Genomic DNA, 24,759 nt, shown 5'->3' on the forward strand with positions numbered 1-24,759 from the left:
ATTCTGAACCGCCATAAAACTCGAGGACGGGTCCCGGTTGTAAAAACGCACCTAGGGGCTATAAAAAAATACAAAAAATCGCGGCCCTCTTCTTGTTCAAGTCCGTCGGAGGGGGGGGTTGGTTGAGCGACGGGCAGAGCGAGCGGTGCTGGAATTTTTGCAGGTAATCGACTCGAACAGCATACCTGACCATTACGGCCCCATTAGGGTCTGCTGAGCCCCCCCCCCCCCCCGAGAGTCCAGGCTTTGTATGGCCTGCGACCACGCATTCCTTTTCATCAGCGTGAATGTAAATAGTTGTGTGTGTGTGTGCGCGCACGCGCATCTAGAACTGTGGGAGGGCGTGGATGACCGTAGCTCTCGCGTGGTTTTACAGATCATCGATGCTATTATCGGCCATGATCTATCCACCGTTGGATGAATGCTGGCCCCCAAGCCGTTGCCATTTCTCACGGATGAAGCCCTCATCACGGATGAAGGGCCTCGTCACGAATGAAAGCCTCCCCCAAACCGCCGACGCCAACGCCGCCTCTCAACAGTTTCTGCGATGCACCGACCCACTGAGCTCCTGCACACGAGCCGATTTAAATCGCTCCATCTCCTCGGTGGATATGCTTTCGAACGCATTCTCTCCTTTGGTCACCACTCCATCGTTATTCTAGAATCTAGATCATCATCCCTCCGAGCGACGAGTTCTGCCAAAATCCCATTCCTTTTCTTAAAAATCGAAATGATGTCTAACCTGGGTAGGTCCTCCCATCCCTCCTGTCCGTCTCTATTACTCCACGCGTGTAACCTCTGCACATTTCTCTGTGCAATTTTCCAGACTTAGTTCCGCTGTGTTTGTCAAGGGTCCACTCTTTCGGATCTGTGTGTCCCGGCAAGTAATACGCACCAATTATCAAAACGTCTTGCGGCACAACGATGCACATAGTCAGTCCCACTTAACTTCCCTCGATGTAACCCAGGTCGGTGTTGCAGAGATGCAATGCTTCACGCGTCTCAAGTGGGTTTAATTCATCCCCCGGTTAAGGAGCCCGAATGACTGAACGGGTTATCGAGGAGCGGTCACATGATCCTCGGGGCTCCAGAGAGCAAGAGGGGGCAAGCGTAAGAATCTTGAAAAAAATCACGGAGCTTCCGCAGCATTGAAAGCCACCGTAGCTTAGGTGACTTTACTAGCCCCTCCCCGGCAGGCCAGTAAACTACCCCGGTTCGTTTTCAATCGAGATGATTTAAAAGTTGCATGGCTCCCCGGGGGCTTCCTAATATCGGAAACAAGAGCGTTCCAGACGGCCGCACGAAGCAGCGCATCTGTGAGCGCGCGATGCGACTGACCGCCTCTGTTCGACGGCGAGCCAAAAGCCGCCGCTGCGGGGGTGACCGGAGTTCGCGCGATGAAGGTTTATTTATGCTCCTCGCCGAGTTCAGCAAGGCATTGTGATTCATTTGCGGCGTACACTTTGTGTGCAATGCGTGCGACCTTGTAATGATAATACAGGTCGCTGTGTCGCCATATCACGGCAATCGGAGTGTGTTAAGAAACCAGTGGCAACGCAAATGTGTCATGCGAGAATTCAAACTGATAAAAGAACGCTCAACCACGTATGCATGGTATGCGGTGTCGTTGTGTGTGCGCATGCGCGTGTGTCTGTGTGTGTGTGTGTCCATGTGTGTGTAAGAGGGGGAGCGATAGTGTAGCGGTTAGCGCGCTGCGCTATGAACCTGGCGACCCGGGTTCGATTCCCGCTCACGGCCAACACCAGTGACGATTATCTGAACCGGTCCTGGGCCTCCCCTAGGTCGACTCAGCCTCAAATGAGTACCTGGTGCGGTGTGTAAACATTGCCCCTAGGAAGACAAAGGCGGTCGGGCGTGGTGCTGGCCACCCACCCCCTCGTGTACCGTTCCGGCCTTCATAGGTGCTCGCTAACAGCACTTGCCCCTACAGTCTGTTAAGGCTATATGGGGGATCTTTGTCTTTGTAAGGGGAACGGTAGTGTGGCGGTTAGTGCGCCGCGCTACGGACCTGGCGACCCGAGTTCGATTCCTGCTCACGGTCAACACCGATGACGATTTTCTGAACCGGTCCTGGGTCTCCCCTAGGTCGACTCGGCCTCAAATTACTACCTGGGTGCGATGTGTTAACATCGCCACTGGGAAGACAAAGGCGGCCGGGCGTGGTGCTGGCCATCCACGCGCTCGTGTGCCGTTCAGGCCTTCGTAGGTGCTCGCTAACAGCACTTGCTCCAACAGTCTGTTAAGGCTACATGGGGAATCTTTGTCTTTGTTTTTGTGTGGGTGGCAGTAAATCCGCTAACCCCTATGCAAACTCCACACGACGAGTGGGGAGCGGTGGCACAGTGGTTAGCGCACTTGCACGATGATCCCGGCGGCCCGAGCTCCATTCCCGCTCACGGGCAACATCGGTGACGAATACATGAATACCCGGTACTGTGCTTCTCCTAGGTTCACTCAGCCTTAAAGGAGTACCCTGGTGGGAGCCACACCACCCCCTCGTGTCCCGTGTGGGTCATCGTAATAATAGTAATAGGCGCTCGCTCGCAGCCCTTGCCCCAGCAGTCTGCGCCGCCTATACGAGGGATCTTTGTCTTTGTGCAAGAGGCATTACGTCTCCTAGCCACTATGCAAACTCATTCGGAGACAGCCTTTGCCCTACCCAAGGCACTGTATCGAGCAAGGCTATGATGCGATGAAGGTGAAACCACGACCGCCAACGAAAACGGGTGCTTTTAGCATCATGGGCATCTTTTAATTACGACTAAACTCAGTCAAGTGACTTCACCTTCATCGAAAAACAGCCTTGAGCCTGTGGTGAAGAGTCTACCACATTCCTATGGCGCGGGGGGCCAGTCTATCCAAAGGACAAACCGCTTGAGACGGCCCAATTTTATCAACCCTGGTGTGATGATGATGGGCTGAGCCCCCCCCCCCCCCGCCCCCTCCTCGAAGCAGGATTTTAAAAGAGGAACTTTTCGTTCGCGAGCCACTCGCTTCCATCGCCGAGCCACTCGGCTGGATGTGACCAAACTAGCCGAACGAATTCCAACACTCTCTGTAAATGATGAGAAAAAAACTCGGACAGAAAAGTACGCACAGGACTGGAAAATAAGAACAATACAGAATTGATTTCCCTCTAGACAGCGAAAGGCACAATTGTGACCACATGAACAGTCCTCCCCATCATGCCTTGCATGCTTGTGTAATGAGACGACTTTGGTGCTTTAGCCCACAAACTCAAAGGTTAAAATTGTGGCAATATTATTTTAAACGGCAGCAGGAAAAATGAGACAACCGCGCGCAGGTTTCGCCCGCGTTAAGAATCATCAGTAGAGTATAGCCGTTAATGCTTACTACCGACCATCGCCTTGTGCCTTCACGGGGCTTCGTATGTACGGGCCTTCCCTGATGAACGTGCGGACGATTTGCCCCCCCCCCCCCCCCCGCTTTTGATTGCTCGCATGACTGCTGGTGGAAGGTCCTCCCAACTCTGCAGTGTTATTATCATCTGGCCTACTCTCCCACGTCGGCCATAAAACCTGTTTGCAGGAACATCAAGGTGGAGGGATCGGGAGGGTGTATCCACGCTTCACCCCACCTCTGCGTTATAACCGCCAATTGAGTGACTGTGGTGCACCCATTTGTACTGCTGCTGAGTGGACAAAGGCATTGGAAGGGGGTTTAAGAAACGTGTTTCAACTTCAGTGCCGGGAGATGGAGTGGAACTGGCAAAAAAAAATGCCAAATCCAGTGTGCTATGACACCACGGACATTCCCCGACACACTCCCTGCCGTAGGGCGACGAGTTTCTCATTAATTTTGGGGGGCACAGTTTCCGTAAAAGAAAGGCAGCGAAAAGCCACGCGCATGAGAGTGCAATGGGGATAAGAGAGAAGGGTGCAAAGACTCACCCTCTCCCCAACACTCCCAAGATTCGACTGCCACAATTCTAATAAAATATTATTCAACAATTCGGCGACAGCAGGGGGCCTCTCAATTGGCCGCAGTGGTCGGGACAAAGTAACTTAATACGTACAACGTACCATCCGTCATGTTTTATCCACTGCTGGATGAAGGCCTACCCCAAGCCGTCACCATTTCGCGCGGTAATGCGATGCAACGATCCATCGACCATCTGCGCACAAGTCGATTGCATCGCTGCATCTCCGCATTGGACATGCTACCACCGGGCGTGTTTCCTCATTCGGATTCCATTCTTTTGTTAGTCTCGACCGCCGGCTAGCAACCCTTGTAGAAACATGTCCTGCTCAAGCCCACTTGCGTAACAGTCCGCACAATGTCTCCCAACTTGCCTATGTTCAGCAAAATGCAACACATACCAATGGAAAAACACCGGCTAGCTCACATGCGATTCAACGACTGCAACGTGAGCTTCCAAATAAAATATGTATTAAAATCGGCGAAGAAATGAAACTGCAAACGCACAGATAACCACAAACACTTCGACCGTGATTGACGATTCAACCGTGATGGCATCGCATCTGACCGTCGGAGAGCTTGACGCGCGATGTCACCTGGCACTGATTTTAACAATTCAAACTACTTACAGCCCAGTGACATCTTCACAGGATGCTCAGAGCGAAGACGATGAAATGGAATACATATTTATAAAGCGTCTACATGCGACCGCACCTGTGGACGCTAACACGCAACACACAGCGAGCGACACGCACTCTTGCGAAGCAGCGATGGCCCGGTTGTGTGGGTGCTGCTTGCAGAAGTCAATCGATAGTTAAAACTGGAGGCGAAAAAGTACGAAGGATGGACCTTAAAGCGAACTACTCAGTCGTACAGCTCAGAGGCGAGAAACTTTCTGAGCGCCAACATGTCAGGCAGCGTCAGTCAAAACGTTGAAGAACACGCCTCCATCTAATCTAGATTTGAAGTTCTCGTGACTGCAGGGATCCGTACTCTTTAGTTATTTCGGTAAAGTCACGTAGGTAGAAAATAAATTAAATTTCCGTGCTGTGGTTTTCCCACATGATGATGATTGCTTGTGTTGCAATCGAAACGTCGTGATTTCATGTATTTTATACCTACGTGACTTTACCGAAATAACCAAAGAGTGCGTCTCCATCTCTCTGGGTCCTACAATGCAGGAAATCCATCGTGCAGTCTCTGCATTGGCCGTTCTCTCGTGTGCATTGGCTCTCGTGTGCAATGCTCCTCCTCCTTTGGCTGCAACTCTGTCCTTAAGCGTCAGCCACCGGACATCGTTTCTCTAATTGTGCAATATGTTCTGGAATCCATATGCTCCTCTCCTTCCGGTCTCTAACTCCAATTCAAAGCATGTACTCTTCTCAGAGCTGCTTTTGCGCACTCTTACAGCTTCCGTTCCATTGCCTTTAGCAATGTCCATGTCTCTGCTCGACGTTGTAGCATTGTAATCAACAATGATAACAACAAGTAACCGTTGATTTTGAGACACACTGGTATGTTCCGTTTCATTAAGTTCAGTTTTCCAAAAAACACTCCAACCTGCTCTCATCTGCCACCCCCCCCCCCCCCCCCCCCATTTCATCACATCCATTACGGTCCACCTGTAATAACCACCATAGGTACACAACTCTGATGCGTTTTGCTGTTGTGTCCCTGCCAACACAGTGGCCGAGATGTTAACTACCTCGCCTGGTATACGGGGAGGTCGTGGGTTCGATCCCGACCCCGACACCTGTATATTTGGAATTTGAACGTTCTCCCCGTAGTCACGTGGATTTTTCTTCGGGTCCTCCGGTTTTTCCCTCCACACATAGACTCAACATGCGTTCAGAGTATGTGGCTGTATAAAATTCCACGTAGCCGCTTCGTTGAGCTATCATTTTGTGGCCAGGTCGTTCCTGAAAAAATAACTAAACAGCTCAGTGGGCCTTACATGGTAAAATTAAAATAAAGCACTTTAGTCTAACAGATATCTCCCATTGCTTAGCAATCTTGTTGTACACGTCTTTCCTTTTGGTCTTAATCATCTCGAGGCCCAATGCATCACATTGCCACAATGCTCGCGTGTGGAAGGGCCTTTTCAAGCATGTTGACCAATGCGAGGCATCTCCAAACACCCACACGCAGCGCTGTTATCTCATCATGTGACTATGACGGGCTCCAACAACCAAAAGGCCCCGCTTATTCACGTTACTTATTTATCTTTTCTCGGGAGGGTTCTGCAAACACATTGAGTTAGCTTGATCAATAACACGGACGATCCCGTTTAGTCGGTTCCCTGGCGTAAAGCACGGAAGAAAAAAAGAAAATATCTCAACACAGCAGAGGACAAGTGCGTTGCCCTGAAGGAATATTGCACCACGAACGGGGTATTTAACGGGCACGCGAATCGAAGAGCGGAGGTGGAAAGAACGTGGCAGCAAGGGACACGGGAACTAAAAAAAAAACCACAGTTGGGGTACAGGTGCAAGCAAAGCGCTGCGTTCATGAGCGGCATGGGTCATCCGGAAACGCTGAATTTCGTGAATGACGTTCGTGTTCGTGTTCGCCTGGCAGGAGCGAACCAGGAGAGAACCTCCCCACCACTGCACACCAGCGGGATTGTACCCGTCACGCTGCCCACACAGACGGGGTGGCACGAACCCCGACTTGCCGCACTTGCCCCATCCCGTTAGCACCCCCCCCCCCACCCCTGCCCACCCCACCACCACCCCGGGTCGGCTTCGAGGAACGTTCCACACAAAATCGCCCGCTGCGACATTCGCCAGCCTGGGCATCTCTCCTCGCGTCGCACGCCGGCTCCAGTAATGAGCACCGCTATACCCCGGTCAGAGCGAGCTCTCATTTTCCCCTAATTTTTTTTTGCTTTAATTATTTAAAAAAAAATTTATTAAAATTTTCTTATTTTCTATCGACGTGACTTTACCGAAAGGACCGAGAATATTAATTGTTTTTTTTCTCCGTCGGTTCCAAACAAAACTTGGGGCTGCGTCTTATAATCCGGTAGGTATGTGCGTATTGCCACACGGGAATCACGTTTCGGGGTTGCGTCAAAGATCCCCCGTGTAGCTACACTACCGCTCCCCATTCCTTTGCGGGGACACACAAACATACAAAGGCAAAGATTCCCCCGTATAACTTTAACATACTATTGGGGCAAGTGCTGTTAGCGAGCACCTATGAAGGCCAGAACGGCACACGAGGGGGTGGGTGGCCAGCACCACGCCCGACCGCCTTTGTCTCCCCAGTGACGATGTTTACACATCGCACCCAGATACTCGTTTGAGGCTGAGTCGACCTAGGGGAGGCCCAGAACCGGTTCAGATAATTGTCACAGGTGTTGGCGGCGAGTGGGAATCGAACCCTGATCGATGGGTTCATAGCGCAGCGCGCTAACCGCAACCCCACCGCTCCCCACATACACACCTATAAACACACACACACACACGCGGGTCTTCATGTAAACTAACGTACGCGTTAAACGAATAACGTTCAGACTTTAACAAAAGTTAAAGAGCGGTGGGAGCAGTGGTTGGCGCACTGCGCTACGAACTCCAGCGACCCGAGTGAGATTCCCGGGTCACTGCTCACATAAGTGGCTCCAGCGTCCGTCACCAACCCCCATCCTTAACCGACTTCGTGGTAAAGCAACATCCATGACCGATATGACCCGATGAGGCATTCATCCAGCAGTGGACTGAGACCGTGCTGTAAATAATTATTAAAGTTATTATTCACTTAGCCCGGGGGAGGTTCGTTGCGGGGCGGTGGTGGAGGGGGGTTAGGAATGCGGCCTAGTCTACCGAGAAGCCTTACGCCTATCCTAGCGGTAGTAACGGGGAGAGGCAGAGGCACTCGGGCAGGAGGGGTCACCGTGAAAGGGGTCGGGAGCGGGTCTCGGTAAATATCACCGAACCCATTGCAGAGTAGCCACGGGGAGCCCCTCACCTTCCTGAGCGTGCACCGTAGAGAAGAAGCCGGCCATGGCCAGCAAAGAGAGCGGAGGGAGCAGCCGGACACGCGGCTCCATGACCGCGCTGTGCAGAGCTGCTTCATCTGTGAGTGGACCCAGGTTCAGAGTTGTGCTGCGCGGGCTGCAGGGAGCCCCCGCCTCATCTGAGTAACCACGCCCCTCTTGTTTGCATAACCACGCCCTTTCTCATTACCACGCCCTCTATCATTTACATAACATACATATTTATATTCTTGGTTCTTTCGGTAAAGTCACGTAGAAGGGAAGCAATAAAATAAAAAGCTTTCGTGACTGCAGGAATTTATATTCTTGGGTCTTTCGGTAAAGCTACGTAGATAGATTAAATCATTAAAAAAATTAAGTAATAAAAATAATAACAATATCACGACGTTTCGATCGCAACACGAGCAATCGTCATCAGGTGAGAAATATCGCGGGAGAGCTGCTGAGAATAATATACGCCGTATTTACATCATAATCCCCGCCCATTCCCGCTTTAGCCACGCCTCCCGTGACTTCCTATTGGTTCGCACCAGGGTGAATGATGCGGGTGTGAAAGTTAGTGGGCCAATAGCGAACGCGTTAGAGGCGAGGCGACGAGTTGGCTGCAGTGCCATTGGTCATTTTGCAATGAGCCACGCCCCAATTATTACAATATATGATAATACGTTTGCTTTTGATAATTAATGATACCCCCCCCCCCTCTACTTACGAACATTCGACTTACGAACCTTCAGAGATACGATCAAACCTGGTCCGTATGTCCAGTTGCCTGTTCGGACCGAAAGTCGTCAGTTCACCCCCCGCGCGATAGATGACGGTGGTGGCATCTACATCTGCAGAACGTGAAGAACCAGTGCCATCTGCAGGAGATTATACAACTTTTAAATCCATTCCCTGTGTTTAGTGTACATGCGGTACGACGTGTTTTGGAACCGACCGGAGTAAAGTTGGACTTACGAACAAATCGACTTAAGAACAGACCTCTGGGACCTTAACTCGTTCCTAAGTAAAGGAATCCCTGCACATGTTACTGTATTCTCTGGATTATATGACTCACTATGTTTTGCAAAACGTTAAGAGGGGAGGGGGGAGGGGAGTTGGTGCCTCTTATATTCCGGCATGTGGGGTGCGCCTCGCATTCCTGAGAATCTTATATACAGAAGAATACGGGTGAGAAATGTCTATTGGCAATTGGTGAGCTTGCCCAAACAAAACACTCCCATCATCATCATCCTCAGCCTACATCTATCCACTGCTGAACGAAGGCCTCGCCAAGCAGTCCGCCACCTTTCATTGTGGAGCCGTCCATAAATGACGTCACGAGATTTTGGACGATTTTTTACCCCCCCCCTCCCCGACGTCGTCACACGGCGTCACAAAAAGTCAGACCCCCTCAAATATGACGTCACACAGCTCTGCCGCCCCCCCCCCCCCAAACCATATTTCCATTTTTAAAATAAAACATGCCATTGTAGTACGTATTTAATGTGCCGCTGCACTCTGATGTTGTAGAAGAAAACATTTATTAAAAAGTCTATTTAATTAAGTAGAACGTGTTGTCTATATTTATTTAAAGTTGCGCATTTTGATGTGACGTCACATTTCTCAACCCCCCCCCCCTCGTCACACATCGTCACAAATGTCTGCCCCCCCCCCCCAGGTGCGTGACGTCATTTATGGACGGCCCCTGTCTCGCGATTGCAATCATCCATCCTCGCATTGTCTCACTCTGTCTCCGCGGTGGACGTACTATCTCCGTCATGTTACTGTACAGCATAAAATATAACATTATTTTCAACAACAAAAAATCCACTTTGTTTGCAATATGAATGGTAAGTTACGAAGTGTTTACAGTATAAAATGTTGAAGTTACGAAGGCTGGGAATTACGCATCCTCAAACTACTGATGTTATAAGTTACTTAATATACAAAGTTTCAATATACGAACGAAGCTCCAGGAACGCATCTACTTCGTATGTCGAGGTATTACCGTATCTCTACTCGAACTGACATGAAACCTACACAGTCTGAATCAAACGATACCAATCATGGTTCATCGCAGATCTGCTGACGAGAGCCATTGTAACAAGGAAATGGATCTGAGTTCAATCTTGATTTGAAGCTTTCGTGACTGCAGGAATCCATACTTAGGTATTATTATTACCGAAAGTGACTTTACCGAAAGAACCAAAGAGTATGGATCTGATTTACCGGAGATTAACTCAATTAAGAAGGGGTACAAAGTTGGGCTGATGTTCACATGAACGGGGATGAAGGAATTCAGACGACGTTACTACATATTACCCTCACCAGGCTCGCATTTAACATCAAGTTTCACTACGAAAGTGAATGTACCGTGCAACAAGCGCTGTCCTCCAGACAGTCTCGTCCATTCACCTGATGAAGGCCGCTTGTGTTGTGGCCGAAACGTCGTGATAATTTTATTGTGTTATTTTATTTTATCAATTTATTATTTTATTCTCATTCTACGTGACTTTACCGAAAGAACCAAAGAATAAGCGTCAGCTGTTTATTATTATTCCAGTGAGCTGCACCGCACAATACTACGCACTCAAAAAGTGCGAATTGTGAGCTCCAAAATTCGTAATTTGTCCCACAGAGGGCAGCATTAGGAAGGGTAACGGGTTTTGTTAATCTGTACGTCATTTCAGACGTTTAAGCCTTCGTTCTAGTCCGTTATCTTGGGTCTTCATTGTCATTTACAGAAGTCTAAATGAGATCATTCGACTAAGACTAACCTAACTCTGTTTACAAGACAGTGTTCAGTCAGTCACAAGCTCGTTAGCCATGAGTAAAATACCCAACGCAGCTCACGGTGCGCCCTAAACCACATCCACTGCACAAACCATGGCAGCAGTAGATGCGGATGCCTGGTGTACACATGTTAAATTAAAATCTCTCCAGTAGTGTGCAACTGTCGTCATCCAGAACAGACCGTACTACGCACAAGAACGCAATGCCCCGATCCACGAATATAAAGAAGGAGACATCACAGCGAAACTCTCCACTGCTCCTGACTCGGCTGTCTGGCTTGACCACCTGAATGTAAAATTGTATTCTAGATTTGAAGCTTTCGTGACTGCAAGGATCCATACTCTTTTGGTTCTATTCGGTAAAGTCACGTAGGTAAAAAATAAAAAACAAAAATCACGACGTTTCGGCCACAACACAAGTGGCCTTCATCAGGTGAAGGGACCAAACTGTCACGACGTTTCGGCCACAACACAAGTGGCCTTCATCAGGTGAAGGGACCAAACTGTCCAGCGGACAAAACTGTGGCCGAAACGTCGTGATTTTTGTTGTTTATTTTTTACCTATGTGACTTTACCGAATAGAACCAAAGAGTATGTAAAATTGTAGTCGATGCTCTGCATCTACATCAGAATATTTATTTATACTGGAGGAATCCGATAAGCTACAAAGCCCTTTTTTCACAGATGTCCAATCGGGGCGGGTAAGAAGATAGTAATAACAAACAATACATTTGATATTCATGATAAAGGTTTTTGGGTTAGATCGCGTTATTTATAAATGTGTCGTAACCCTCCAGCGAAACGTCGTACTCAAATTTAAATGATGTTGATTCACTCTTCAACACACCGGTGGGCTAAAGTAGTGAACGATTTGTCCTTTGTAAACGTGACACATTTTTTACTGTTTGTCCGTGTCGGGTGGTGGAGGGTTACGACACATTTATAAATAACGCGATCTAACCCAAAAACCTTTATTATGAATAATATTGGTTGCGAAAGCCCACGTGTTAAGCTGACTACATTTGATAGTCGTGCAAAGTACAAGAGAGCTAAACAAATCACCCAAACACATACTAATACAACTGAACCATCCCCATCCTACCAGACAAAGCCCACTGAGGTATTAACTTTTTGTTCAAAAACGACCTTGCCCCAAATGATAGCTCAACAATGTGGCTTATCACTTGGACATGCATAGCAGTAAAAAATAGTCTAAATAGCGTGTTTCTGAATGTGGAGGGGAAACACCAGAAGGAATCATCCCATCGGCCGCCGAACGAAAGAAAGAAAGAAGTGAATGCACTACTTGAGCGACGGGCACCCTGCTGAGAGAGCAATGGGAAAACAAAACAACTTGACTCGGATAAGTGGCGTAGCCATCGAGTGCGCAGGCTTGGGCTGGATGAGCCCAAGCGATGGTCTAGGACAGCGGTTCCCAACTATTTTTTGCACCAGGGAGATCGGTTTCGTGGAAGGCATTTTTTTTCACGGGCCGGAGCGGGGCTGGGGGGAGGTCATCATTGGGGGGTTTTCCCCCTTTTCAAAGAAACTCTCCGGCGACGTTTGTTTTTTAATCATTTTGGCTACGAAGGGGTTAGCTTGTGGGCTTACCAAACAATAGCATTACTAGATACATTAAAAATTTCCTGTACGCAAATTGAGACATCCCCTACAAAAACAATAAAATCTTCCAATTTATGCTGCGTACTAAACTGTGCAAAATAATATCCCATTTTGATGTTAGATCATAATAACAATCATAATACAATTTAGATTAAAATGTTAAGTCTAACTCTATACTTCATAAACAAAATCGGGATAAACTAAGCCTTTCTAGAAATTACTAAAATAATGCTATAAAATCAATGTAACAGTGATCATAAGAAATGTGATTGAAAGTTAACAATAGCGACATACATAACACACATCACTAAACCTAGCATCCTTCTCTAGCTGCATGAGTCAATCCATAATAGCAGGAGTAACAATAGTAGTAGTAGCAGCACACTATAATCAAAATACATGATAATTTCTCGCATTGGTCATCTATAGATATATATTTGATTTCAGGCCACTGGATAGCAGTGGCAGCTAGGGTTGTACGTCTCCTCGAGAGCAGTGATTGAGTGATGGTCTTGTAGGTAGTGATCCAAGCTGGAGTTTATTTGCGATAGCATTCCAGACCCTGGGGGCATCTATAGCAAAGGCCCTTCCTCCAGTATTTGTACGGCAATTAGGAATGCGAAGTGGTAAATGAGCGAAGATCTTAGCTCATATTTGTTTTCCGAAACAAATTTGTTTTTCGACAAATGGCTGGCATGACACGGCCCACTATTGTGAATGGTGCCACGTGATCTTGAACGTCAACCGTGAAACAGACGGCGCGGAGTATACTCAGTAGACCCTCGATTATCCACTTACGCTTTATCGGATTTTGCGGATTCACCCGGATTGACCGCACAACCTGAGATTTTGACATATAGTATATTAATAACTCCTGAATTTTCCCTTCAGCCTAAATGAAACATCTAAAAACAATTATACATTGTCATTACTTGGAAATCTTTATTACAAGTCACGTGTTCTGACCGAACAAATGTGTTGCTCCGGTTAATCCGAAGTCCATGTGATAGCCTTTACAGTACAGTAGTTGCCATATCTTTACAATAGTGGGCGGAGTTTGATTGATGTTGATTGGCGTGGCTCTGCTGCAACCATCGGAGTCTGCTGCTGCGCGTGAGCAGGAAAGTGTTGTTACACTGTGTAACAATTTATCTGTGTTATTTCCTAATTTCTTATGCCTCAAAAGTACAGAAAATTGCTAGTATTCTCCACAAACTTTGCTTTGGTGACCAGGACAGTGATATTTTGAAATGTACCAATTTTCCAGATAATTTCAGATAGATTCAGTGCTGAGTAAACTTGGAGTAACTTCTAGAACATTCTAGAACTTTCCGGTAATATAAGTAGTAGTATAAATACAGGTGCCTTAAGCCCAACAGTTGGGTTTAGTTCCAGCTGCGTAAGTGGATACATATCTGCATTTTTCTGAGATGGCATCAAGAGGCTGCAAGCCTCCGGCAGACGCATTTTGCTATGTCTGCGGCCAATTTATCAAGACAAGAGTGAAAAAGTACTCTGTGGAAGCATCTGCTAAGATGTGTGAGGCCTACAACAAGGCATATTTTGGCATGCCTGTCGGGGATCAAGACAAACCCTGGGCACCCCATTTCACCTGCGAACAATGCAAAAAACCTCTGGAAGGTAAGATGGACAATTGTTGCTCGGAATTTTATGTTATAAAATTTGTTAACATTTTTTTTTATTGTAAAATTTTTTAATTTTAAAATGTTTTACAATTTTCAATGTTATTGAATAAATATATATGAAAAATGTTGCGAGAATCTCTTACACATTAGTCATGGGTGAAATGAATGTATTTTTGTAGGATGGTACAGAGGGGAAAATAGAGCCATGAAGTTCGCTATCCCAAGAATTTTGCGGGAACCCACTGACAACTCAAGCAACTGCTACTTCTGCATGGTGGACCCTTCCAAACGTCGGACTGACAAGAATGCACCTGTTATCACGTATCCGGACCTTCCTTCATCCATCGCCCCGGTGCCTCACTGCCATGAGCTCCCCGTACACACTCCTCTGGAGAGAGAGAGAGCAGAGCAGCCGTCTTTAGAAGAGAGCAGCAAGTCAGAGAGCGAGCAAGACGTTGTAGATCCAGATGACAATTACAGATTTGGAGATACCCCAACCAATAAGACCTCAACGACTTGATCAGAGATCTTGGTCTCAACCAAGTCCAATGCCGAGCTTTTGACGTCTAGGCTCAAGCAGCAGAACTTGGATGAAAGTGTGCAAGTCGCAGATCAGAGGAAGGGTCGCCAACCTTTTTGCAGTTTCACCCGTCACGATGGGCTCTGCTTCTGCCACAATGTGACCAGTCTGTTCGAGGCAATCGGAATCGCCTGTAACCAGAATGAGTGGCGCCTCTTCATTGACAGCTCATCCAGGAGCCTCAAAGCTGTGCTGCTCCATTATGGTAACAAGTACCCGTCTCTTCCCTGGGCTCACTCGATGCACCTCAAAGAGGATTACAACAGCATCAAGACCTTGCTGGATGCTTGAAGTATGATGAGTACGGCTGGGAGGTTATCGGAGACTTCAAAATGGTGGCATTCCTGATGGGTCTCCAAGGTGGTTTTACCAAGTTTCCCTTCTTTGCCTTTGGGACAGCAGGAACACCGATGCGCACTACCACAGGCGGGACTGGCCACAGATGACCGAGTTCTCTGTGGGGAGGAACAACGTCAAGTGGGAGCCACTGGTGGACCCCCGGAAGGTGCTGATACCACCACTGCGCGTAAAACTGGGCCTTATTAAACACTCTGCCAGAGCTGTAGATAAAGAGTTAGCAGCCTTCATGTACAGTGAGGGAAAAAAAGTATTTGATCTCCTGCTTATTTTGTACGTTTGCCCACTGACGAAGAAATTATCAGTCTATAATTTTAATGGTAGGTTTATTTGAACAGCGAGAGACAGAATAACAACAACAAAAAATCCAGAAAAACGCATGTCAAAAATGTTATACATTGATTTGCATTTTAATGAGGGAAATAAGTATTTGACCCCCTCTCAATCAGAAAGATTTCTGGCTCCCAGGTGTCTTTTATATAGGTAACGAGCTGAGATTAGGAGCACACTCTTAATGGGAGTGCTCCTAATCTCAGCTTGTTACCTGCATAAAAGACACCTGTCCACAGAAGCAATCAATCAATCAGATTCCAAACTCTCCACCATGGCCAAGACCAAAGAGCTCTCCAAGGATGTCAGGGACAAGATTGTAGACCTACACAAGGCTGGAATGGGCTACAAGACAATTGCCAAGCAGCTTGGTGAGAAGGTGACAACAGTTGGTGCGATTATTCGCAAATGGAAGAAACACAAAAGAACTGTCAATCTCCCTCCGCCTGGGGCTACATGCAAGATCTCACCTCGTGGAGTTGTAATGATCATGAGAACGGTGAGGAATCAGCCCAGAACTACACGGGAGGATCTTGTCAATGATCTCAAGGCAGCTGGGACCATAGTCACCAAGAAAACAATTGGTAACACACTACGCCGTGAAGGACTGAAATCCTGCAACGCCCGCAAGGTCCCCCTGCTCAAGAAAGCACATATACATGCCCGTCTGAAGTTTGACAATGAACATCTGAATGATTCAGAGACAACTGGGTGAAAGTGTTGTGGTCAGATGAGACCAAAATGGAGCTCTTTGGCATCAACTCAACTCGCCGTGTTTGGAGGAGGAGGAATGCTGCCTATGACCCCAAGAACACCATCCCCACCGTCAAACATGGAGGTGGAAACATTATGTTTTGGGGGTGTTTTTCTGCTAAGGGGACAGGACAACTTCACCGCATCAAAGGGACGATGGACGGGGCCATGTACCGTCAAATCTTGGGTGAGAACCTCCTTCCCTCAGCCACGGCATTGATAATGGGTCGTGGATGGGTATTCCTGCTTGACAATGACCCAAAACACACGGCCAAGGCAACAAAGGAGTGGCTCAAGAAGAAGCACATTAAGGTCCTGGAGTGGCCTAGCTAGTCTCCAGACCTTAATCCCATAGAAAATCTGTGGAGGGAGCTGAAGGTTCGAGTTGCCAAACGTCAGTCTCGAAACCTTAATGACTTGGAGAAGATCTGCAAAGAGGAGTTGGACAAAATCCCTCCTGAGATGTGTGCAAACCTGGTGGCCAACTACAAGAAACGTCTGACCTCTGTGATTGCCAACAAGGGTTTTGCAACCAAGTACTAAGTCATGTTTTGCAGAGGGGTCAAATGCTTATTTCCCTCATTAAAATTCAAATCAATTCATAACATTTTTGACATGCGTTTTTCTGGATTTTTGTTGTTGTTATTCTGTCTCTCACTGTTCAAATAAACCTACCATTACAATTATAGACTGATAATTTCTTTGTCAGTGGGCGAACGTACAAAATCAGCAGGGGATCAAATACTTTTTTCCCTCACTGTACCTTCAAGACTTCTTCCATAATCTGTCTGAGGTAAAGGTCAAAGCCGGGGTCTTCGTCGGACCACAGATAAAGAATATCCTGGAGTGCAATGAATTCCCCAAGAAGCTCACTATTAAGGAGAAAGCGGCTTGGAACGGCTTTGTCGCAGTGGTTCGTGGCTTCCTGGGCAATCACAAGGTCGAAAACTACTTGGAGCTGTACTCTTAGTTTTTTCGGTAAAGTCACGTTGAAGAGAAACAACAAAATAATAAAATATATATAAAACAATAAAAATTTCTCACGACGTTTCGACCATAACTCAAATGGCCGTGAGAAATTTGTAATTGTTTTATATATATTTTATTATTTTGTTGTTTCTCTTCAACGTGACTTTACCGAAAAAACTAAGAGTATGAATTACTGCAGTCACGAAAGCTTTAAATCAAAATTTACTTGGAGCTGGTTGAGACTCTGGTGAAGAACTACGGCACAATGGGCTGTAGGATGTCCCTCAAAGTCCATATCCTTGATGCTCACCTTGATAAACTCAAAGAGAAAGTGATTTGCAGTATAATCGTAAATCTCGAAAAACTACTTACTTTAAAATCTTTTGTAGTAATGTTTGTATTACTTTAGTATAAATACATGTACATTTAGATTCATGTTGTTTTTCTCTGAGTTTATGCGAACGAAAATAGACAAATTCGCCCGTTTTCTCATTGCAAATAGGTAAATTTCTAAATATCACTGTCCTGGTCACAAAAGCAAAGTTTGTAGGGAATAATAGCAATTTTCTGTGCTGTTTAGGCATAAGCAAGTACAAAATAACACTTACTACCCAGGAACAAAATTGTGTTACATCGTGTTACACCTATATTAGTGGTTTCGGCCGTCACCCCCCCCCCTCCCCCGTCATTAGCGCGGAAAATTGAGAATCCATTGCATATAGTTTACAGTTAATACGCCAGCAGTATTAACCAGGGCGGCCGCTGAATTAGAACCGTGAGCATGTGCAGCTCGATGCGAACGCGCTTCTGCTGCTGGTTCCACGTGACCTCGTGAATCTTCCTTAAAAAAACCCATCACAGTCACATTTGCGACTGTGATTCATAACTCTGTGCGTATTGACAGTTCAATGCTGATGTGAGACTTTTTGTGTGTTCCTTAAATTCCATCCCCGTGAAACCGCCGCTGTCAACTCAGCCGTATGAGTGGGTTAACTGCAGTTCGTCGCTCCGAAGGTCGCGTGTGGTGGGGTAAAGTGTGGGTAGTTCTGCCTGTAAAGCTCACAATTGTACGTACGTATGTACTGTATGCTGAACTTTCTTTCGCACCGTACGTAGCCAACCGTGGCTAATCGGAGGTGACAAAACGCATTGTACTGCACATCAACAGTCATGCGTAGGTGACTACAGCAAGCATGAATATCAAAGGAAAAATGTAAACGATAAATATTTAAAAAAATCATTACATTGTATAAATGCATAGTGACTGATAGCTCTAGGAAATGTGCTTGCCGGAAATGACACTGAAAGAGAGGATTCGAAACACGTGGATTAGAGAGCGCACACGGAGACACCATCCGCACCTCCGATTAGCACGGTTGGCCACGTACGGTGCGAAAGAAGTTCAACGTACATATTGACCGTTACAAAGAGGAAGTGGGCTAGGGCAGGACACGTCACGGTTAAGCGGGCTCGATGGTCAAGGATAACAACGGAGGGGCAGCCAAGGAATGGAGGGTGCGCTAGAGGTCACGTAGACGGAGGAGATTGAGCGATGAGGTCGGATCCGGTGCTGGGTGGATTGTTGAGTCGCCCGATCGGGAGAGGCGGCGTCGTTTTGGGGGAGGCGTTCATCCAGCAGTGGATTCGCTCGTGGCCGATGACGACGAAGACGCGTGATAGATTGTGGCATCGAAAGGCCGTGAATGATGGAGACGGCGTGGAGAGAGGCGTTCATCCAACAGTGGAGAGAAAATGGCTGACGATGGAATACAAAAAGCAGAAGTGTCGAGACACTTAGAGACACTGACTTCAGAACTATCAACCTTAATTGCAATTAAAGGTCAAGTGTTTAACCCACAACTAATTATAAAGTAGATTTGTTTTAATGATCCTTATGAAAGGTCAGTTTGTTAAATTGACCTGCACGTATTCTTGGCTTTTTAATCAGTGACTCAGTTTTGTGCAGTCACCCGTCCTGAAGTTTGCAAACTTGCAGCAGCGACCTGTGAGTCCCAGTACTCATCATAGCAAGGCCGTAATGATAATATATTCAAATATGCTCAAAATGATCCCCCCCCCAATATATTGCTTTAAAATAGATTTATGTTTATATGATTGTGGTTATGGTTGTACTTTATTAATCCCTAATCTCTGCCATTACGTACAATGAAACAAGAAAAGGTAAAAAAGAAAAAAACAGAGCAATGTAATACAATACACTGCTAGACATTATTGTAAAAACAAAAGTCCATCCTATGTGTTAGTGAATTTTTTTTAATATTTTAGGCAGGAAATGGCAGGAAATTCGTTTTCAAATTTAGATTTTTTTTCTGGTGGGGGGGGGGGGACCCTCAGACCCCCTGGAAGATTTGGTCCCCCCCAATGTTGACTCCATGGCTACGGCCTTGCATCATAGTCATCGGTCGTAATCTACCCACTGCTCGATAGATCGAGGAGCAATGAAATCCGCTCATGTGCAGGAGATCCATGGATTCTTGCAATGAGAGATCTTTCGGTTGAGCATGATGATGGAGTGTTTTATTTTGGCATGTTCACCAGCGGTGATAGATATGCCAAAATATATTTCTATTACTGTATTATCCTCATTATAAGTCGCTACGGAACGTAACACAGGTTAGGTGAGCGAGTCACCAATGCGCTCCCCCTGTTGGGTGGCCAGCAGCACCACGCCCGGCCGCCTTTGTCTCCCCAGTGGCAATGCTTACACACTGCACCAGGTACACTTTTGAGGCTGAGTCTACCTAGGGGAGGGCCCAGAAGCGGCTCAAATAATCGTCACCGGTGTTTGCCGTGAGCTGGAATCGAACCCGGGTTGCCAGGTTGGTAGCGCAGTGCGCTAACCGCTACACCGCCGCTCCCCACACAGACGCACACACACACTCCATAATAGAGGTTTTTTTGGGTTATATCGCGTAAATATATAAATGTGTCGTTAAAACCCGCCACCACCCGACACAGCCAACTATATATTTACGCGATCTAACCCCCCCCCCCCCACCAAAAAAAAAACCCCCTCTATTTCGGATGATATTGGTCGCGAAAGCCTGCCACGTGTTAAACACACACACACACACTCGTTCATGAGTAAAGGTGCGGAGCAGCATTCGCACTTAAGATCGCCGCGCTCACAGCACAGGCCAAGCGTGCTGTAAGCCGCTGCGTTTCTGAAGGATCATCGGAGGTGCCACGAAAGTTACCGTGGCCACACCACCCCACCTCGCAGCCGGAGAGAAAAATAAAACCGTGCCGAGAGAGCAATCATCGTCATCGTCAGTCGGGGTGAGGTCACGGTTAGCAAGCACGCTGGGCTCGCCATCCAGAGATGGCCGCCCCGAGTCGATCTCCCGGCACGGCAGTGGAAACAAAGCGGTGCAGGTTTTCATAAATATAACTCCCCCCGCCCACCCCCCGTCCCAAACGCTTCTGCTGCACCCAGCTGATGTGTAAATGAACAACAAGCACGGTGAGTCGATCGGTGAGTCGCGTGTGGTGGGGTCAAGTGTGGGTACTCTCGCCTCTTCTTCCAAGACGTCTGGCCAGAGTGGAAGAGTAGGCCAAAGTGCCATCTAGTTGGAGACCCCTTTCACCAGCAGTGGCGTGAACAAGCAATTGCACGGCTGCCCGGTCTAATCGGGATCTCAAAAGCTGGTCCGGACAGCGTGGAAGAGTAGGCCAATGTATGTCGTCAAGAGGGGCCCTCTCGCGCTCCCTCGAGCGGAGGGCCCTTCCACCAGCAGTAGCCTAAGTAAGCTATTGCAGGGCTGCGCCTGTGCCTTTGATGTCACCTGCCTGCAGGAGTTGTACAGGTGCCCTCGTGCAGTGCTTCTTAATCTTGCTGGCATGGAGCGCCGTCTGATCGACACGACAACAGGTCCCTGGGACCCCACCGCTAACCCCAGACGTCTAAGATCACAACACAGAGAGAGAGAGAGAGAGGCCACGTGTCCACACCGATAGTCAGCGCGGAGTTAGTGTGGTGTGGCTTTTATGTTGTGTATCAGTGAGATTTTTATTAATATGGTATGACTTTAATGTTGTGTATCAGTGAGATTTGTATTAGTATCGTATGGCTTTTATGTTGTGTGTCAGTGAGATTTTTTATTAATATGGTATGACTTTAATGTTGTGTATCAGTGAGATTTGTATTAGTATGGTATGGCTTGCATGTTGTGTATCAGTGAGATTTTTATTAGTATGGTATGTCTTTCATGTTGTGTGTCAGCGTTTTTATTAGTAAGGCATGGCTATCATGTTGTGTGTCAGTGTGTTTTTTTATTAGTAATGTTTGGCTGTAATGTTGTCTATCCGTGTGTTTTTATTAGTAAGGTATTACTCTCATGCTGTGTATCCGTGTGTTGTTAGTAAGGTATGGCTTTCATCTTGTCTATCCGTGTGCTTTGTCGCCGCTACGTTCCCCACTGTGCGTTCCCTGACGTTCCCCGCGCACGTTCAACATTTCTCCTGCACGGTGTACATGCCGTAGCCTGCAACAACCGCCGCCAACTCTATGAAAGGCTTTCGAACCGCCGTTTTAATGTAATAATATGCACATTTTTTTTTTACTAATAAGAGAAGAGCCGCCTTGAGCCCTAGCTGGCACCCATCATAAATAATTTGTGGCACACGCGAGCGGCTCGTACACGCAGCGAGCGGGGTCTTCATAGGACGAAGACATTTGCCAGGATAACCGGGTCATCAATTATCCACGTACTCGTCCCGTGTCGCACAAAGGGCCCCCTCGGTCCAAACCACGTGGCGTGCCAAGCCCGGCTCAGCACACGCGCGCCCACCCCGCATAGATTACAAAGGGCGAGGGCGGGGAGGGGTGTGGAGACGGACATTCAGACGTACCACGTTTTCACGTTTGTTTGTTTGACTGCGGATGATGGTCACAAATGTCACGTTTACGTTGTCAGGCTTATGAGCGGTGCTTAATTCTATTACCGTACTAAGGTTGACTTGCGCCTCTTTACCGTTCTTGCCCCCGCTGAGTCTCGAGATGTCTGTCGTTGAGGAGGGAGGGTGCTGCCAAGGGTTGTGATCCCAATTGAAGTTTGTTTGCCAGGTACGTGTGTAGTGTCGACGATTCGGAGACAGAGTTTACAGGAGGCACCTTGTTTATTAACAACGACTTCCACCGTCTTGTCCACACACTCTCCACAGTAGCTTAGCATAGCCTGTACACAACACTAGCCGTCTAACACTGACGGCGCTGACTGAGATAGCCAACTGCTCTCCTTCGTAGCGCAACATCTAGCGGAGACGTTTAGCGACGAGGAGACGACAGCGACGATCACGACGAGTCCACTCCCAGAACCGGCAGCCTCGAGCCCCCCGCTCTCGGCTCCTTTCATGCTCCCAGCGCTGCCTGGCTCCGCCCTGACCGCGCCTCCCTTCTCGAACCCACTAGCAGGTTCCAGGGACCTCCAGATGGGGTCCTCCGTGACCCTAGCCCTAGTTCTTCCGCTCTGCCAACACACCGGCGTGTGTGCTGTGTCCACCACAGTTGCCGCTGCTGTCCACCAGCCGGCGCTATTACACTACAAACGTTTCAATGTTGGCGTGTTTTGGCCAATGCCAGTTACATTGGTTTAGGTTAGTTTTTTTTATGACTTAAAAGCAACGGGTAGAAATCGTAGAGAACCAGGTGGAAACACATGCCGATCGTCGGGAGAATATAACAAACTCCATGCACGAAATGTGCCCGAGTCGGGAATCGAATCCAGACCCCCTTACTGCTGTGATGCGTGAGTGTCCCCACTGCGCTGCCTCCCCTCCTGCCAACGCAAACTACAGCCGGAAAAATTCCACACTTGTTATGTCCTCATAGGACAACGGTATATGAATGCAGGATACAACATACCTCCATCAGAGATGTTTTTTGGGTTAGATCGCGTAAATATATAAATGTGTCGTTAAAACCCGCCACCACACGTCACAGCCAACTAGTAAGGTTTGTGACGTAAACACAACGTGGCCAATTCGTTACTAGTACAGCAACACCGGTTGTGTGTCGGGGAGCCTAGCCACAACATTTACCATCTGAGTACGAAGTTTGGCCAATTATTACAACCAGCTTCATCAGGCGGGTGGTGGTGGGTTTAACAATATTGACACGATCTAACCCAAAACACTTGTACTGTATTAAGAACTCATACCTGTCAACCCATCACGGTTTACCCCGTCTTCTTGTACAGGGGAATTGAGTTTTTAGGTCCAAACGGCGTACAGCCGTTTCAATACGGGCAACAACAACATTTTTTTGTCTATTTGTTTGTGTTTCTCCCTTGCGATGGGACTTTGTAGGATGAACGTTGAGATTTGTAAGGGGCACGGTGTGACCAATACGGTCTGAATTGGTCTGTAATAAGGTAGGGCACTGATAAGGGGTTGACAGGTATGATACCATAAAAACGATTACCATGGATCGGCATACCTTGCACTCTAGTGGTAGTGCCTTACACCGATCATTCCTTCTCCAAGCCAGCCAACCTGGCTGCGTTCGGGGGAAAATATTGAGCCCTGTCTCTGACGAGATCACCGGGAATCTGCCGGTACCGTCAGACCTGGGAAGCTAAGCAGCCATTTGAATCTGGTTAGCGCCTGGATGGGTGAACGACCACTCGCATAACACAGTTGCTATAGGCTGCTTTGGAGCTACGTTGTGGGCAACAGAGGACAATTCATACAAAGCGATTGTTGTACTCTACTCCTATGCTCCCGCATCTATGCTCCCCCCCATCTTCGCCAACCCTTACTGTCCATCGTGGTGAAGTATGGTCGCATAGCTCACATGACCCACACGGTGCGGGGAAGGCACTCATCCAGCAGTGGATTGACGACGGTGGTCACCGCATCGCGCGGCGCTTTCAGATGTGCTCCTGCGGCCGTCCGGAACGCTCTTCCTTCCGATATTAGGAAGCCACTGGAGCAATGCACTTTTACATCATCATCTAGATTGAAAAACGCATTTTTTCTGCTTTTTGTATTTAGTTTGTTGTCCTTCCCCGCACCTCCAATGAGCGCGGTTGGCTACGTGAGGGGTGAAAGAAGTTCAACGTACATACATATGTAAAGACGACTTCGACGCACTTGTCTTGAGATGGTTTCTTTAGTTTTAAAGCCTTCGTGACTGCAGGGATTAATATTCTTGGTTCTTTCGGTAAAGTCACGTAGAAGGGAAACAAAATAATAAAAAAATATGAAACAATAAAATTATCACGACGTTTCGATTGCAACACAAGCAATCATCATCAGGTGTAAAAACCACAGCAAGAAAATTTGAAAAAAAGTGGCGGTTATTTTTAACGTTAGCAACCACGGAGAGCGATTTGACAGTTTGTTCAGATGAACGAGTCCATCTATGTTCGGAACCAACTGTCAAATCGCTCTCCGTGGTGCTAACGTTAAAAATAACCGCCACTTTTTTCAAATTTTCTTGCTGTGGTTTTCACACCTGATGATGATTGCTTGTGTTGCAGTCGAAACGTCGTGATAATTTTATTGTTTTATATTTTTATTATTTTATTGTTTTCCTTCTACGTGACTTTACCGAAAGAACCAAAAATATGGTTTCCTTATTTAAGGAGCCACGTGCTCACACTCAAACAGGCGGCGTCCCCCACTGCAACAGCCCCGATTCTCCCGCGCATCTCCCTTATATACGGTCCAAGGCCACGCCCCCCTTCTCTGAACCTTCTCGCTGGTTCTAGACCGCTCACTCTACCAGCTGACTCCACTGTCCTCTTC

At 47.4% G+C, this 24,759-nt stretch overlaps 1 protein-coding gene across 1 annotated transcript in view; it reads right to left on the reverse strand.

The window, feature by feature from the left end:
* The window catches only part of LOC116953428 (discoidin, CUB and LCCL domain-containing protein 2-like), a 54,172-nt gene extending 46,065 nt beyond the window's left edge, over positions 1-8,107 (reverse strand). Inside the window, exon 1 of the mRNA XM_032973628.2 lies at positions 7,930-8,107. Within this exon, the coding sequence (XP_032829519.2) occupies positions 7,930-8,011 (82 nt within the window). The 5' untranslated portion in view covers positions 8,012-8,107. The remainder of the gene's footprint in view (positions 1-7,929) is intronic.
* Positions 8,108-24,759: the final 16,652 nt, after the last annotated feature.

The sequence above is a fragment of the Petromyzon marinus genome, chromosome 51 (genome assembly GCF_048934315.1).
Source record: "Petromyzon marinus isolate PM22_M1 ecotype Great Lakes invasive population chromosome 51, UKy_Petmar_22M1.pri1.0, whole genome shotgun sequence".
In the NCBI taxonomy this organism is placed as follows: domain Eukaryota; kingdom Metazoa; phylum Chordata; class Hyperoartia; order Petromyzontiformes; family Petromyzontidae; genus Petromyzon; species Petromyzon marinus.